Source organism: Myxocyprinus asiaticus, chromosome 7, assembly GCF_019703515.2.
Source record: "Myxocyprinus asiaticus isolate MX2 ecotype Aquarium Trade chromosome 7, UBuf_Myxa_2, whole genome shotgun sequence".
In the NCBI taxonomy this organism is placed as follows: Eukaryota; Metazoa; Chordata; class Actinopteri; order Cypriniformes; family Catostomidae; genus Myxocyprinus; species Myxocyprinus asiaticus.
The window spans coordinates 9,267,450-9,285,127 of NC_059350.1; the positions used below are offsets into that span (position 1 = coordinate 9,267,450).

At 38.5% G+C, this 17,678-nt stretch overlaps 1 protein-coding gene across 4 annotated transcripts in view; it reads left to right on the top strand.

The window, feature by feature from the left end:
- Positions 1-17,678, top strand: part of LOC127444040 (1-acyl-sn-glycerol-3-phosphate acyltransferase gamma-like) — a 32,577-nt gene that overhangs the window by 3,620 nt on the left and 11,279 nt on the right. The window contains exons 1-5 of one of the 4 annotated variants that reach the window (XM_051703181.1): positions 2,038-2,567; positions 9,988-10,046; positions 12,249-12,501; positions 14,037-14,206; positions 14,597-14,758. In XM_051703181.1, coding sequence (XP_051559141.1) covers positions 12,324-12,501; positions 14,037-14,206; positions 14,597-14,758 — 510 coding nt within the window. In that variant the 5' untranslated portion in view covers positions 2,038-2,567; positions 9,988-10,046; positions 12,249-12,323. Of the gene's footprint in view, positions 1-2,037; positions 2,568-8,247; positions 8,270-8,294; positions 8,418-9,987; positions 10,047-12,248; positions 12,502-14,036; positions 14,207-14,596; positions 14,759-17,678 lie in introns of those variants that run through there. The other 3 variants (XM_051703182.1, XM_051703180.1, XM_051703179.1) reach the window with 3 other exon arrangements.

The following is a 17,678-nucleotide window of genomic DNA, read 5'->3' on the forward strand; positions in this document are numbered from 1 at the left end:
TCGGCCTCATCCGAGATGACGATGAGTCTGCATACAGAAGGGAGGTTAAACAGCTGGCTGTCTGGTGCAGTCAAAATAACCTTGAGCTGAACACGCTCAAAACGGTGGAGATGATTGTGGACTTTAGGAGGAACCCCCCTTCACTGTCCCTCCTCACCATTCTAAACAGCACTGTGGCAGCAGTGGAGTCATTCAGGTTCCTGGGCACCACCATCTCACAGGACCTGAAGTGGGAGACCCACATTGACTCCATTGTGAAAAAGGCCCAGCAGAGGTTGTACTTCCTTTGCCAGTTGAGGAAGTTCAGCCTGCCACAGGCGCTGCTGATACAGTTCTACTCAGCAGTCATTGAGTCTGTCCGTTGCACTTCTATAACTGTCTGGTTTGGTTCAGCTACGAAATCGGATATCAGAAGACTACAAAGGACAGTTCGGACTGCTGAGAGGATTATTGGTTGCCCCCTGCCCTCCCTCCAAGAACTATACACTTCCAGAGTGAGGAAAAAGGCTGCAAAAATCACTCTGGACCCCACTCACCCTGCCCACTACCTTTTTGAACTGTTGCCTTTTGGCCGACGCTTCAGAGTTCTGAGCACCAGTACCGTCAGGCACAGGAACAGTTTTTTCCCCCAGGCATCCATCTCACGAACAGTTAAAACTGCCCCTTTGAGCAATAATTAATGTGCAATACACAGCTTAGTCTTTTTATATTATCCAACACATCCCATCTCTTCTGCCATTACATTCCCTTGCACTGTACATAACCTATTTGTATTTAGATTTGCACTACGTATGTGTGTGTGTGTATATGTATATATTTATATTCATATATGTGTTTATGTATGTATATAAATATATGTGTATGTGTGTGCGTGTGTGTGTATATATATGTGTATATATATATATATATATATATATATATATATATATATATATATATATATATATATATATATATATATATATATATATATATATATATATATTGTCTATTGTGTATTCTATGTATACTTCCTTCTTTTCAATATTTATCAATTTATTTTTTTTTATTCAATTTTAATTATTTTTTTAAAAGTCTTGTTGCTGTTTTTGTATTGTTGTACACTGGAAGCTCCTGTCACCAAGACAAATTCCTTGTATGTGTAAGCATACTTGGCAATAAAGCTCATTCTGATTCTTCTAATATCGTTTCATCTCAATCGCAGCCCCATTAATTAAATCGAAATCTCAGCAGACTTTGAGATAGCCAGCGATTCAACATTTTCCGATAAGAGAATCGATATAAGAACGTATTGTAATGGAACTTGAGATTTACACCTGCTATCATGCTGATTATTCAATTCATTTCACAAAGGTCTGTGTGTCATACTGGTATGCAGGGTTTGCCAGCATAGTCTAATCTGAGAAGGACAGAGGTAGAGATGTAAGCCGACAGAAGGTATAATGAGTGAAAGTGAGCGAGGATTAGAGAAGCAGAATGAATAATAAAAAAAAGGAATGCCTCTGAGGCCATTTTATGACATGCAGGACCATTACGCATTGTGTTCTCTTTTTCTGCAGTTGTGCAGTCATGGCTTTGGGTCACAACCTGCCCAGTCGTCTTCATCACCACCTCATCTAAATTGGATATAGGGCCCTGTCGACCTTGTATACCCAGAGAGGGTTCACATATTTGCTACAGGGCCAAGGAGAAGGTTATTCACTATATTAAAACAACTGCAAGACTCCAGAACCATTACCAAATCTTGTGTGTCACTTTCGTCTTGTAAATGCCAAAGGGTGGCTTTGAAAATGTTCCTTCTAGTGGCTAAAGCAAGTGACAACTGCCCTGTTCTGCTTGGCTCAATCCCATCCATCCCAGTTTGCTTGAGGTGGATGAAAATGCAATGTGACTTATCCAGGGTGCTGCTCCAGAGTGCTAATCATTGATAATCTAATACAGAGGAGATTAGGGAAGAGGAGGGAACACAGGATGCTGAGAATGGCTCTCGCTGGCTTAGCGAAAGGCTGCCACAATGTCCATTCTATGCTCTAAGACTGGTGCAACTTCGTAAGGAATTGCCAACTGGAACTTTTTGGAGTTGGGCTAGCATTTTGAAACAACGCCTATTTGGAGTTCTAGTTGAAAATCTTGGTCACTTTGGATACGTGCACTGTTGGTGTGATCTTGAGTGACTCCGCCTCTTCCTTTTATGGGATTGAGTTTTGTTCTTGCTTGCATCATCATAAGTGTTCTCTGCCAGTGGGATTAACATTAACATGTGGCAGTAACGAGAGCGGCAGATTCTTCATCTTGAAAATATTCTGGTACCTTCGTCTTTTTGAGAGGATATCTGGGCCATACATTTTCAGGAACCATTCCTGGAATATCACTCGATGATCTCAAAGCCTTTTGAATCCGAACCACCTGTCTGTCTTTGAACTAATCCAGAAAAGGCCAATTTCTAAATTTTTCTGCTTTGAAAGCCAACTGCCAGAAGCAAAGATGTTGAACCAGGGGGCTGTGATGATCTTCACGGGAATCTGTGGGGCATTAGTGATCATGGCGGTGGCCTACTATGCCTACTGGTGAGTCCAGTTAATGGTCGTCCAAAGGGGCCATTGGATTAATTAGTTAACCTGGTCCTTACCTAGAGGGTTATTGGATTGAGCACAAGAAAATGTCAAGTGAGAGACCTGCATGCCTTAATCTTTAATTTGTTAGTTTGTCGTTACTTGTGCCCCTGTAATGTTTGTGAATGTTTCGAGGGCTATGTTGACCACCTTTTGCATTTTTATATTTAGTCATTTTGCAGACACTTTATACAAAGGGACTTGTGAGTAACATAAGCAATTTGTCAAACGAAAGTCAACAATATATGCAGTATCATGCTGCCAAGTTCCCTGAGGAGCTAGGTTTTGCTCAGGTGTCTATGGAAAGACTGAAAGTTTCCTTGGTGTCTCTTCTCACGTTTTCGTTTTTTTTTTTGTTTTTTTTTTTGCTGATATTCTTTTGACCTTTTGAAAGTGATTGCCGTTTCTTAAATTTAGTGAAAATTTTTTGCCATTTTGCTCAAGACTTTTTAGTCAAAGTTTACTATCCAAATGATGCATAACAAGACTTACTTGTTCATTTTTGTGAGTGTGTTCTTACTCTTGAGGTTTCTCCGTTCCATTGATTTTTCTTTGAGTAATGTGAGGATTTAAGCTTTGTTACTTTCTTTTTGAGGGGTACGTTGTGGCCATCTTGTCCTGTTTTTAGATGGCCCCCGGCGGGCTGGTGATGGAGACCAGACAGCTGTTGCCTCCTAAGCAGATTTATCCCTCCATCTCTAATCTCCCCTCTCTTTCTTGTCTCCTTTGTAGTCCTCATGCTAGCAAACACAGTAGTGAACTAGGAACAAGCTATAAACTACAATATTTCTAGGGTGTTTCTGGCCCACATTATATTGCTAACTGCAGATATCTCCGCGGGTTCATAGATCTAAGGTTATGCAGTAAATCATAATGCCTTTAAAGAGGATAGTCAACAGTCTTGAGTTAAATGGTACCCTTGAAGTGATTGCACTAAACTCTAAAGGAATAGGTCAACCCAAAATATTATTTATGATAAATGTATCATTGTTAACCTCATCATACCGTCAAAGCTTCTTCTGTGGAACATTAGATGTTTTCAATAGAATGAAAGTGCAAATATGACAAAGAAAAGCACCATAAATGTATCATAATAGTAATGCATATGACTTGTGTGCTTTATTCCAAGTCTTCTGAAGCTGTACAGTTGCTTTATATGAGGAACACAGCGCCATGAAACCATTATTTGCTGAAAAGCTTCCCCTCAGCTGTAGCCACCTTAACTCATATGTGTGCAGCAAAAAAGATGCATAGTGCCACATTTAAAGATTTGGTATATAGCACACTCAAAGGCCTTTGCACACCATAGGTGGCGCAATTATGAGAGGTGAATCACAGATGAATGGTGCTTTCACATAGAAAGTGATGCAAATATTCACCGTTAGCACATTCATGCCTTTACACTAGGTACTGCTAATCTGCAAGAAATTTTACCCCGGTATGGTAGCTCAATGCACCTTTGAGCTGGTCTGCCCTCCTCCTATGGCCGGATGAGAAGAAAAAACACTTGACAAGTTTACAAAACAACCAAGACAAGCAAGAGTTTTCTAGTGAGTAGATAGAAAAAAAATAAAACTGATTTCTCTACCAGCTGTAACAGCAATGACAATTTGGTTGTTAATTTGCTCAAAGAAAACATTCGGGACACTTCACAAACTATTTCAATTCACCTGCTGGACAAATTGAGTGACAGTATTATCATGTATACACAGTCTGTGGGGTGATTAGAATCCAGTGTAAAATATAAGATTAACGGCTAGACATGTTATCATTTGGAACAAGAGTGATTATATGCTACTGCCACACATACTATATATTTGTGTTATTTGCATTTGCATGGAATCACTGCGTAATGCACACTCATTATCACGGTTAAAACAAATGTTTGATTTTATCTATTGCCTTGTAAATCTACTTGGGTTATACATTTGCTCAAAACCCTGCATGTTATGAATTAAATGTGAATAAATTTAAACGCTTCAAAAGTCTATTTAATGCGCACAATAAAACACAAATCCCAACCAACAAAACCTGTCTTCAGTCGACCCATTATTAGATACTTTGAAACTTATAGTTGTGTTAAAAAAAATAGCAGTACAACATCAGTAACCTGATGAACCACTGTTATTAGTAGTAGTGATATTTCTGTATTGCAAATCATTTACTTGTAGATGTAGTAGTGTAATAGAAAAACAACAGACCCAACTGTCATGACATGCACGCTGCTTGTTCCGAGTAATTGACTCATTCATTGAAAGGGCGTGTTCAAAATAAAAGCAGTGTGGAGTTTAATTAGAGAATTCATTCATTCTGTGAAAAAACAAGTGCCATTAATTGTCCTTTACTAAGGAAGAAGGGAAGACAAAATGATCTCAAATGCTTTAAAATGGCAACAAAAACCCGAAACGCAGAAGAAAACGAGCAACTACTGTTAAAACGTATCGAAGAATAGTCAGAATGGCAAAGATTCAGCCAATCATCACTTCCAGAAAGATCAAAGATGATCTAAAATTACCTGTAAGTACTGTTACAGTCAGAAGACATATGATTGAAGCTAAGCTATCAGCAAGAAGCCCCATAACGTACCATTGTTGAAAAAACGGCATGTGCAGAATCGTTTAAAATCTGCCAAGGAACACATCGATTGGCCCAAAGAGAAATGGCATAACATTCTGTGGACTGATGAGAGTAAAATTGTTCTTTTCGGATCTAGTGGTCATCGACAGTATGTCAATGTCAGTCGACCCCCGGATACTGAATTCAAACCACAGTACACTGTGAAGACAGTGAAGCATGGTGGCGCAAAAATACGGTGTTGGGCCTATTTATCATATACCAGGGATCATGGATCAGTTTGAATACATCAAAATACTACAAATAGAGATTATGTTGCCCGAGGAGGAAATGCCCCTGAAATGGGTGTTTCAACAAGACAACGACCCCAAACACATGAGTAAGTGAGCAACATCTTGGTTCCAGACAAAAAGGATTGAGGTAATGGAGTGGCCAGCTCAATCCCCTGACCTCAACCCCATTGAAAGCAAAACCCAAAAATTCACAGGAACTGTGGAATGTAGTTCGTTCATCCTGGGAAATACCTTTTTCCATGTTTCTAGGTGCCAGAAGTTGATTGACTCGATGATGCGCAGCAGTTATCAAAAACAATGGTTATGCAACTAAATATTGAGTTTGAAGAGAAAAATGTCGACACTGCTATTTTTTTGAACAGATTAATATTCCTTTTCTTTGCTTCCTGTAAAAGAATAACGCAGACTTGATCAAATTTGTTAATGCTTTGATTTGGAATTGAATGTGTAATGTTTCCACTACATTTGAAATATGGAAATAAAAGCTATTAAAAAATATTTGCACATTATTCACTTTTAATAACGCACTTCTGTTTATTTGAACACAACTGTAACTGTTGTCAGTGACTGTAAATTTTAGCATAGCAATAATGATTCAATAATTTTGTGGGGACACCACTATGTTTTTGGTATACAAAGGCATTTTGATACTCAGACATACTGTATGTATATACAGAGTGCACTGCAAGTCACAGCAATAGTATTAATATTATTACTATTTGTCGGGGAAAAAACATTAGATCTGTAAAGTTGTTTAATAAAAAAGGTGATAGAAAGGCAACGATGCCGTGATATGTATTATATTAGAGATATAAGACAACCCACGTAAGGTTTAAGTTTTTTAAAGAGGTCGCATATGAGAATTATTTTATTTGCATTAAATACGCATCCTCATTGCTGGTTCATGATGTCTTCCTTGAGTTTCTTCAGCGTTTAATTTCAGTGATCAAAACAGCTTTAGCGCCACCTTTGGAATAGTTTTGGCTCTTTAAAAAACGTTTAAATTTTTTTTTCTCCCCAATTTGGAATGCCCAGTTCCCAATGCGCTCTAAGTCCTCGTGGTGGTGTAGTGACTCGCCTCAATCTAGGTGGTGGAGGAAGAATCTCAGTTGCCTCCGCATCTGAGATCGTCAATCCGCGCATCTTATTACGTGGCTTGTTGAGTGCATTACCGTGGAGATGTAGCGCATGTGGAGTCTTCACGCTATTCTCCGTGGCATTCACGCGCAACTCGCCACGCACCCCACCGAGAGCGAGAATCACACATTATAGCGACCACGAGGAGGTTACCCCATGTGACTCTACCCTCCCTAGCAACCGGGCCAATTTGGTTGCTTAGGAGACCTGGCAGGAGTCACTTAGCATGCCCTGGATTTGAACTCGCGACTCCAGTGGTGGTAGTCAGCATCTTTACTCGCTGAGCTACCCAGGCCCCCCCCAATGCAGCGGCTCTTGACACGTGATCCAAAGCTCATATATTATTGGCCAGGGCATTTCATCGGCCGGCAAAGAAAAAATAAATTGAAAAACTGTAAAAAAAAAAAAAAAAAAAAAAAAAACTTTCTTTGGCGAAGGTGTGAATGGCTTGTTAGGAATCCATTGAAGTTTTTTTTTCAGCATGAGTCGTATGGACCACTTTTATCATGCTTTTTACTATCTTTGAACCTTAAAAGCCCACATCCCACTTCAATTTTTTTTCCCATTTGTACAGCGCTTTTCACAACACACATCGTTTCAAAGCAGCTTTACAGAAAATTATGTTGTAATGTCTAAAGTCCTCACTGAGCAGTTTAAATGAAAAACGAGATTGAAAATCATGCCTTTAAATCATTTGTCTTTAGGCCCCCAGTGAGCAAGCCAAATGCGACTGTGACAAGGAACCCAAAACTCCAAGATGTTAGTTATTGAAGAATAAAATCCTTGCAGGAAATCATGTTCTGTTGAGGATGCCAGTTACCCTCTGACTATACAGCATGAATACAATGCCAATATTAGTTATCTATGTGTAATACGTAATACATAAGTCATGTATTCATTGAGTAAACTGAGTAGATGTTGGTGGGCAATGTTTAAAACTAAAGGAACTTTAAGATTAATGATTAAGTGTCTTTGAAGTCCATCCCAAATTGACTGGAAGTGCACGTAGATGCATTGTCCTTTGTTATTTGGCTGATAAAGGCTTTAGTTGGCATTCATTTTATTGTCTTTGTATTTCATTTTAAGAGAAGTGATGCTCGCTGTTCATATGGATTGTGGCTGATTGCAGTTTTTTCGCTGTGTAATCCATTCTAAGACCAAGATGATGCAGGCAGTGATCATTGAGGTGCACCTTGCTTGTGGCAGTTCATTTTCGGTGAAGTCCATCCTAATGGTCATTACTAATTTATGTCCCGATATAAGGACATAACCTCTAACTCTCCTTTATTCAGAGCTGAACAAAAGCACGCTCCATCTGTCTGATGTCTTTAGTGCTAATGGTCTCAGTTGGCGATAAAGGTGGAATGGGAACAGTGTGTGTGTGTCACTGTATTAGCCCACAGTTGCTCGTATTTCTTGTTGGCTCGGCGTGTACTCTGCTCAGACAAGGTGATCAGGTGATTTTTTTTTTTTTTTTTTTAGGACACTCCCTCAAAATGTGCATATACACACACATTACTTACACACTATTAAACTGGTGGTTTTCACATTCATTCTTTTTGCTTCTCCTGTGTTCTCGAATGTACTCTTTTCTTTTTACCCATTCCTCTCTGTTAATGCGAGCACAACCCACACACACGCGCACACACTTTGGTAAGATTCCAAAGTTTATTTCAGTTCATGCAGTGGTGGCTTGGAAGACAGAGTTCAGCTCTTTCCTTTCCCACCCTCTTTCTCTCTTTTTTTACTCTGTCTATACTAAAGTCATAGCTAGCACAGAGCCTGTGGAGATTCATCAAAGGTTAGTGGTGTCCATGTTGTGTTTGTCTTGGCTCATATGAGCTACTGTTGATCGAAGAAGTAAAGCTTTTGTTGGTTTAAACTCTTTCTCTCTGGTTTCTAGCTGACCTCTAGTAACATGATTGTTCTATGAGTTGACTGTGTTTGTTTGAAATTACTGCACATATATGCAGTAGATTTGGCTGCTTTACTGTTATGCATCACTATATAGTAATGATTCACAGCAATAGTGGACTAGCTGAAAGTTTAAATATTAGAATAAGAACAGTAATAACGAGACTTTTGATGCTTGCCCTTGTAAAACTCACTCGAGTTGTGGGTGGTTACCCCACTATGCATATGTTAAAAAATTTTGGGTGGTTGCAAGGTGGTTACTTATTGGCCCAAGTCTTAAGAGCCCAACCCAAGTCTCTATGATATTTTGGTACCTAGATATGGCTCGGGTCACTCCTTTCTGTTGCCCATTCTGTTCCACTAGGCGAAAATCAGTCGTAAGTCTGATCATTTAGAAAAGTAATTAAAAGCTTCAGATTGGGTATAGACTCTGGCTTGAGATTTAGCATTGTATATGACATCATTCTGAGACTAGGCCTGGCTTAATTCACCACAACCATTTTGTTAGCTACTTAGACATTAATGTCTGGCTGAAATTATGGACTATTGGTCAAAACAAAAGAACTGTCTCACATTGTCAGCTACACATCGTGGGTAGAAGGCAAAGGTATCACATATAGGATGTGTCTCTGCGGTGCAGGTGGCAGTCCAAAGCTTTGAATCTTGTCAACGTACAGACAGAAGTTACAAAGGTATTTGCACTTCTGCAAGAATGAAAAAATTACGTTGATGAGTTTGCAGGTTATTGTATGAAACTGGTGTAACTGCACAAATTGAACAATAAAAAATGATGTTAAGCAGTGCTTGTTAAGACATGCACTATCAAATTGTTTGAGTATTTGATATTAGTCATCCAGTGCTTTCGTTTGCAGTTGCTGTCTTGTTATCTGATTAAGCAGTGTTGGAGATTAAAGCTTGATAAGCTGTTTGAATTGATTTGAAACTGGAGACCTTCAGATTCTGTTAAAATGTTTGTGTGATACTGTGTGGTTGTTAATTCACAGTGGGGTTTTTGTGTATGACTGAAGTTATGTTTAGGTGCTGGAGTGTTATGGAGGACTGAGACAGAGCAAGAGGGAAAAAGAGAGAGAGAGAAAGAGAGCAAGAGGGAAAGAGAGAGAGAGAGGGAGAGAGAGAGACTGAGACTGGAGTTCCTCCAACTGGGTGATAGGGTGTGCGTTTGTATGTAGCATGCGAATGCAGTACAGCAAGTTAATTTTTGTTGCAGAAGGGTCTGTGGTCATGAACTCTCACCTACTTGAGGGACAATTTTTGTATCTTGGAGCAGGGTGTGAAAGTAAAATTAAACTACTGAAAATGTTGTTGCTGTTTTTTTTACTGCAGTGCAAGTTTTATTCTTGACTTGAAATCCAAAACCAGGCTAAAATATGTTATTAGATAGCTATTGTGTCCTGAATTCTCAAATGTTCTCTTTTTTTTTTTTTTTTCTCTCTCAGGTCGGTGGTACTAAGTGAAGGGCCGTGTAAAAGAGGGTTGTAGAGAAGAGTCCACCGTGGTAAGTTAAACATCTACCAGTAGCCTAATATTGATCAAGATAACTTGATAACATAGCAAAACAACGAAACTTTTTAGAGGCTATTCAAAATGCGCAATCGCATCTCACCTATCATAATAAATCATTATGAACATCTAAAAATCACGTTTTTTGTTTGATAATACAGTGGCAAAAAAAAAAAAGGTATGTGAACCCTTTGGAATTACCAGCATTTATATATAAGTGTGTCTTAAAATCTGGTTTGATCTTCATCTAAGTTACAATAATGAACAAACACAATCTGTTTTGACTAATAACACACAAATTATTGTATAGTCCTTGTACATATTGAACACATTGTTCAAACATTCACAGTGTTGGTTAGAAAAAGTATGTGAACCTCTGCTAATGACATCAACAAAAGCTAATTAGAGTCTGGAGTTGGCAAACCTGGCATCCAGTTAATGAAACTATATTGGAGGTGTGGGTATGAGCTACTTTGACTTATAAAAAGCACTCAAACATTCAAACGAGTTTGCTATTCACAAGAAGCATCTTCTGATATGGACCATGCCTTGCAAAAATGAGATCTCAGAAGACATACAGTCAAGAATTATTGCTTTGCATGAAGCTGGAAAAGGTTATAAAGTTATTTCAAAGAGCTTAAATATTCATCTGTCCACGTTTAGACAAATTGTCTATAAATGAAGACGATTTAGTACTGTGGCTGCTCTCCCTAGAAGTGGCCATCCAGCCAAGATGACTCAAAAGGCACACCGCAGAATGCTTAATGAGGTAACAAAAAAGAGCCCTAGAGTGACAGCTAAAGACTTGAAGGAATCATTGGAACTGGTAAATATCTCTGTTCATGAGTCTACTATATGGAAAACATTAAACAGGCATGGTGTCCATGGCAGGACACCATGAAGGAAGCCACTGCTTCCAACAAAAACATTGCTGCACAACTGAAGTTTGCCAAAGACCACCTTGACATTCCACAACGCTAACGGGAAAATGTTTTGTGGACTGATAAAACTAAGGTTAAATTGTTTGGGAAGGACACGCAGCACTATGCATGGTGTAAAAAGAGCACCACATACCAACATGAAAACATCCCACTGGTGAAGTCGAGTGGAGGGAGTATCATGATTTGGGGCTGCTTTGCTGCTTCGGAGCCTGGACCGCTTGCCATCATCGAGGGAAAAATGAATTCCCAAGTTTATCAAGATATCCTACAGGATAATATCAGGGTGGCTGTGCACCAGCTGAAGCTCAGTAAAAGTTGGGTGATGCAGCAGGACAATGATTCTAAACATCGAAGTAAATCCACTACTGAATGGCTTCTAAAAAAAGGAGAATCCACATTTTGGAGTGGACCAGTAAGAGTCCAGACCTTAACTCAATTGAGATGCTGTGGAATGACCTCAGGAGAGCCCTTCACACCAGATACCCTAAGAATATGGCTGAGCTGAAGGAGTTCTGTAAGGAAGACTGGTCCAAAATTCCTTATGAACGTTGTGCAGATCTAATTCGCTGCTCTGGAAATGCTTGGTTGTGGTTATTGCTGCCAAAGGAGGATCGACCAGTTTTTAAATCAAAGGGTTCTCTTACTTTTTCCATAGCTCTGTGAATGTTCAATGGGATGTGTTTAATAAAACATGAAAGATTATAATTGTTTGTGTGTTGTTAGCTTATGCACATTGTGTTCTTCTATACTTGGGAGATATGATCACATTTTATGACCAGTTAATGCAGAAAACCAGCTAATTCCAAAGGGTTCACATATTTTTCTTGCCACTGTATATCATCTGTATCAAATATATATATGATAATAAAAAAAATATATTTTTTAATTGCAGCATGCATTAAAGAACTTATGCTGGGGGATTAGTCAGTACAAGAAAAACTCATATGCGAAGGGCAAAAATGCCCCTGAAATTAAACTTTAGTGACTTCTTTTGTATTTTATTTGTAACATGTAATATATTTCTAGGCCTAAGTAAACGTAAGGTAACACTTCTGTTAAGATGCCAAGTGGACCCAATTATTGGCCATTGGCTGATTAATCAGCCTTGATCATACTGCACGGGAGTGCTGCTTTAATATGAAATGTACGTAATTGATGTAAAAAGATGGATATGCATGTCTTTTTAATTTGTGGTTTACTCCTAAATTATTTGAATGTGTTTTAATTTGAGCCCCCTCTCTGGTCTTCTCTTTCAGCAGTGCGTGAGTGCGCGCGCGCTCGAGTGTGTGTGTGTGTGTCTGTCTGTCTGTGTGCGGAAGGTGCTCTTAGTCATGGGTGTGGTGGCGTGGCTTAAGAGTCTGTTCATCCTGCAGCTCTTGATTGGCTTTGTATTTGTGGTGAGCGGCCTCATTATCAACTTCATTCAACTGTGCACGTGTGTGCTGTGGCCCATCAACAAACAGCTCTACCGCAAGATCAACACCAGACTTGCCTACTCTCTATGGAGCCGTGAGTATTTTTTGTGATCTATATTGAATATGCTGTACACAAAGTTTGCATATAGGTAGATGACATGTCCTGTGGTGTGAAATGCTATACTACCATCTAAAACCATTTTAACCAAAACGTTGTTAATTCTTTTATAATTGTAATGCAATATTTAATAACCACATATACATTGAGAATACATGAATCATTTGCACAGATAAAAAATGAATATTTTAAAATAAACTAGGCAATAAAGATCATGTAATGTATCAGTGTCACATTTATTTATTTGGCATCATGAACTGTGCAATGTGTGTTGCAAGACGTCAAATATTATAATGCAAACTTTGAGGAATTCTGTCTTTTTTGCTACAATTATGCACAGACTTTTGTACATACGCAGGATATAATGTTTGGGTGGTACTTTACAAGGAACGTGTATTACATAATTAGGCTACTTTTTAAAGTAACTTTTATTATAGTGCTGTCAGTCAATAAAAATTTTATCGCGATTAATCACGTACATTTTTGTAGTTAATCGCAATTAATCGCAGAGTTTGAAAGTGTTGAAATTGTATTTATTTCCATCTTAGGAAGAAAACAAAACAATATGTAGCAATATAATGCTTTATTAACATTTTCCAAACAAAGCCTTCCACAATATAAACATACAAATGCACTAAAATATCACCAATTCAAGTCACATCAAACATTTCCCAAAGTCTTAGTGGGAGTTTGACTAATTGAAAGAATTAGTCCCCACATAGGTTGCATATGCATTGCAATGGGCATTAAATCTCTTAAACTCTCATCCTCCACAATATTAATCTGCCAGTAGACTGCGGCTATCCACTTTGTTACAGCAATCGTGAAGCTGCATTCATGATTCGCATCAGGGCAGCAACACCAGTATTGAGTGCCACTTTGAACTCACCATGCGCCTTACATAGGCTGAAAAATACTTGATTTCTGTCACATGTCCCATCTGGGCTAGTTTTGTGCATTAAATAGTGCTAAGAGATCCTTTCTCCATTATTTTATCACTGACAGGGAAGCGCTACCAGAGATTCTTTTATTTAATGAGATAACCTCCGCGGCTCTATCATTGGAGAGAGCGTAACGGTCAACTTTAATGTGTTAAGACAGTTCCGCCCATAGAACGTCTATGGGACCGCCGCGTATGCGAAGCTTGTAGGCTAACCTTGGTAGAAGGGCTCTGGCACTGTAGTGTGTGCATCAGTGTAATGACTCTTGGCGGACACATTACAAAGGTTCCACCCTTCACACCAGTGTTTATTCTGTATTAACGATAAATGCGTTAATCGCGATTTAAGAAAAATTAACGCGTTAAACTTTTTAAATTAATCGCATGCATTAACACTAATTCTGACAGCTCTACTTTATTAATATCATTATTATTATTTGTATAGTGCCTTTTACTATTCAAGTCTATACAAGGAGTATGTGACATAGTGTGTGTACTCCAAGCAAGCACAATGCAAGAAAATTACTTTTGAAATAATGTTTTTAACATTCTCTCCCTCTCCAAACACAAGAGTTAGTGATGTTATTGGAATGGTGGTCTGGCACAGACTGCATGCTGTACACCGATCAGGCCACGGTGGATAAGTTTGGTAAAGAGCATGTCATCATCATCCTCAATCACAACTATGAGATTGACTTCCTGTGTGGCTGGACCATGTGTGAGAGATTCGGCGTGTTGGGGGTGAGTCCTGAGAAATGGTGAAGACAATGTTGAGGGGGCACGAAATAGGATTGGGGCATAACGGATATGCATATGACATGTGTAGGCCTGTCTCAAAACCTAGTCTACTGCCTACATAAATGGCATTGTAACCAAAATGGAACCATTTCAGTGTCTGATTTGAGGTGCTAATCCTAGGCTGGAACTTTGTTAATAGCCACTCAAATAGCACTCGTAAATTGAACTTGTCTTGTCATTTGTCATCTCCCTGCTTGATCATTTTTATATTGCATTAGATTTGAGTAGATGATGTAAATTCTTCTCTTTTCCTCTTTCCCTCCCTCCTTATTTGCATTCCTTCTTTTTCTCTGTCTTTATTTTTCTATTTGCATCTATCCTCTCTTGGTCCAGAGCTCCAAGGTCCTGGCTAAACATGAACTGCTGAAAGTGCCTCTGGTGGGCTGGACGTGGTACTTCCTGGAAATCGTCTTCTGCAAGAGGAGGTGGGAGGAGGACAAGGAAACTGTCTTCAGCGGGCTAAACCGTCTCAAGGATTACCCAGAATACATGTGGGTGAGTATACTAGCCAGTTAGGAGGATCCACTGACCTGATAATTAGAGCCTTGAAGAGTAAAGCTCTTTCTGTTTAACTCATTCATTTACATGTTAGGGTCCGGTATGACAGCAAAATTAAATAAATAATTATGCAATGAAATAATTAAATCTATCTTGAAATGTATCTACTAATGTACATAAAAGTGTTTGATCAAAATTCATTGTTAATTTTGTGTTATATTCCTTCATAAAGAGAAATTTGGCTAGATATTTGTTTTATCTTTGCCTGTGTGTGTATATAAAAGTAGTTATGATCACAAATAATCACATTTTACTTATTTATAGCAACATTTCATGCTACATTTAATTTATATATTGTCAGTTATATACCTCCAAAAAGAGAGTTTTTACCAGATATTTGTGTTTTTGCCAATGTAGATAAAAGTATTTATGATCACTATTTATTGTGTTTTCATTAGTGCTTTGGTCAATTAAAATTTTTAATCACGATTAATCGCATAATTTGTAGTTAATCACGATTAATCGCAGATATTGAAAGTGCTGAAATTTGACACTATATATATATATATATATATATATATATATATATATTTCTTTTCCTGTCAAAATGTATTTATTTCCAACTTAGGAAAGACAACAAAACAATATGTAACAATATAATGCTTTATACTGTGGAAGGCTTTGTTTGGAAAATGTTAATAAAGATAGAAATGCACTAAAATAGCACCATTTCAAGTAATATTAAACGTTTCCCAAAGTCTAAGTGGGAGTTTGACTAATTGAAATAACTAGTCCCCACATTAATCTGTCGGTAGACTGCGGCAATTTGCTTTTTAAGAGTGCTTGCAAACAAAAATGTCACATTCTGCATTTTGGTGATTAGTTAAGACTTAATGTGCTTCTGTGGTAATTAAAATGTGCCTTACATAGGCTGAAAAATACTTGATTTCTATCACAAGTCCCATCTGGCATTGTTTTGTACATCAAATAGCATTAAGAGGTCCTTTCTCCATCATTTTATTATGGAAGCGCTGTTGTGTGTAGAGATTATTTTATTTACTGAGATAACAACCTCTGTCACAGCATAGAGCGTAACGGTCAAGTAGCGTGTTATGACAGTACCGCCCATAGAATGTCTAATATATTTTGTCTTTTATATACCTCCATAAAGAGATATTTTACCTGATTTGTATTTTTGCCAGATATTTGTGGTGTTTTGCCAATGTATAGAAGTATTTATGATCACTATTCATTGTTTTATTTGTAGCAACGTTTCATAGTATATTTAAGTTATAAATTTTGTCTGTTTTATACCTCCATAAAGACAGGTTTTTCCAGATATTTGTATTTTTGCCGATGTATATAAAAGTATTTATGATCACAATTCATTATATTGTTGCTGCAAATAAGAAAAAATACATGCTACATTTTAAATATATTATTATGTCAGTTATATACCTCCATAAGTTTTCAGCAGCTGAATTTTTGCAGTCAAATTTATAATTGTACGGCTAACCACATTCTTGACTGCTACCCTAAATCTCTAAACTCCCTCAGATTTTTCATAATGCTTTAGAAGTCATTCTTAATAATGGCAGTTTTTTTCACCTATACTTTAATATTTAGTCTTATTCTTTTATATGCTGGATGATTATGTATTGTTGTGTGTAGAAAGTAGTCTGCCAAGTTTAATTGGTATTTACATAGCATTGTTGTAGTCAAGACCACCTAAACCGAGACAAAGTCAAGACCAAGACCAGAGTGTATTGAGACCGAGACAAGACCAAGACTTTAAGGGGTTAAGACCAAGTCAAGACCAAGGCAGTGCGAGACTGACACCCACACTGCATGACACACAATAAAAGTTAGGGGCTTTTCCACTGCACGGTACAGCTCAACTCGACTCTGCTCGCTTTTTGGGGGTTTTCCACTGTGGATAATATCTGGTTCCTGATACTTTTTTAGTACCACCTCGGTTGAGGTTCCAAGCGAGCCGAGCCGATACTAAATGTGACGTCAGAACCCTGCAGATCACTGATTGGTCAGAGAGAATCGTCACTACCAGCATCACTGGATTTGCAACACGGGACATCAACCCGCTAGTTTTAAAGTTAGCAACAGCGACAGCAATATCATTTGTTCACGCGACTTTCGAATTGTAAAAAGAAATGGGTGTGCGCAAAACCACGCCGTGGTCAATAAACGAGGTGCAGACGTTCCTCTCGTTAGCAACGAACGAAACGACGTGAAATGAAAAGGTCTTTCAGGAAGTGTCTCAGCTGTTGGCCGTACACGGCTACCAACGGACCTACCAACAGTGTAGGGAAAAGTAAAAAAACTTAAAAGTGACTACAGAACCGTCAAGGACCACAACAGCCAGAGTGGTTCAAACAGAAGAAAGTGGAAGTGGTTCGACCAAATGGATGCTATCTATGGCAATAGACCAGCGAGCAATGGGAGGGAGAGTGCCCTGGACTCGGCCAAGGCGTTGTTGGAGTCCACAATGGAGGATGGTACGTTTTGTTACGTTAACTCTATATTCTGCTTGAAAGTTTCGCTTTATTTAGTTGACCAGCTACTGGAAAGCTTGCTTCTAAAACAACCAGGCCAATATAACTGTTACACTTGTGTAAAATCACCATGCAACAACTGCTTTATGCAGCACAATGAGCTAGTAGCTAACAGCTAGCGGCCGTGTTATTGTTTATGGTCAGTAATGTTTGTGTCGCGTTTAAGGTGATGTCACAGCAGTAGAGGCGGCACAACTATGACAATCAGCCTATAATCCCACCCACGTTGAGGCGGCACTAAACTGCAGTGGAAAAGCAAGCTCAGAAAAGAAAAGCGTGCAGAGTCGAGTCGAACCGTAACGTGCAGTGGAAAAGTGCCAAAAGATCCACATTCCCATAAAAACAAA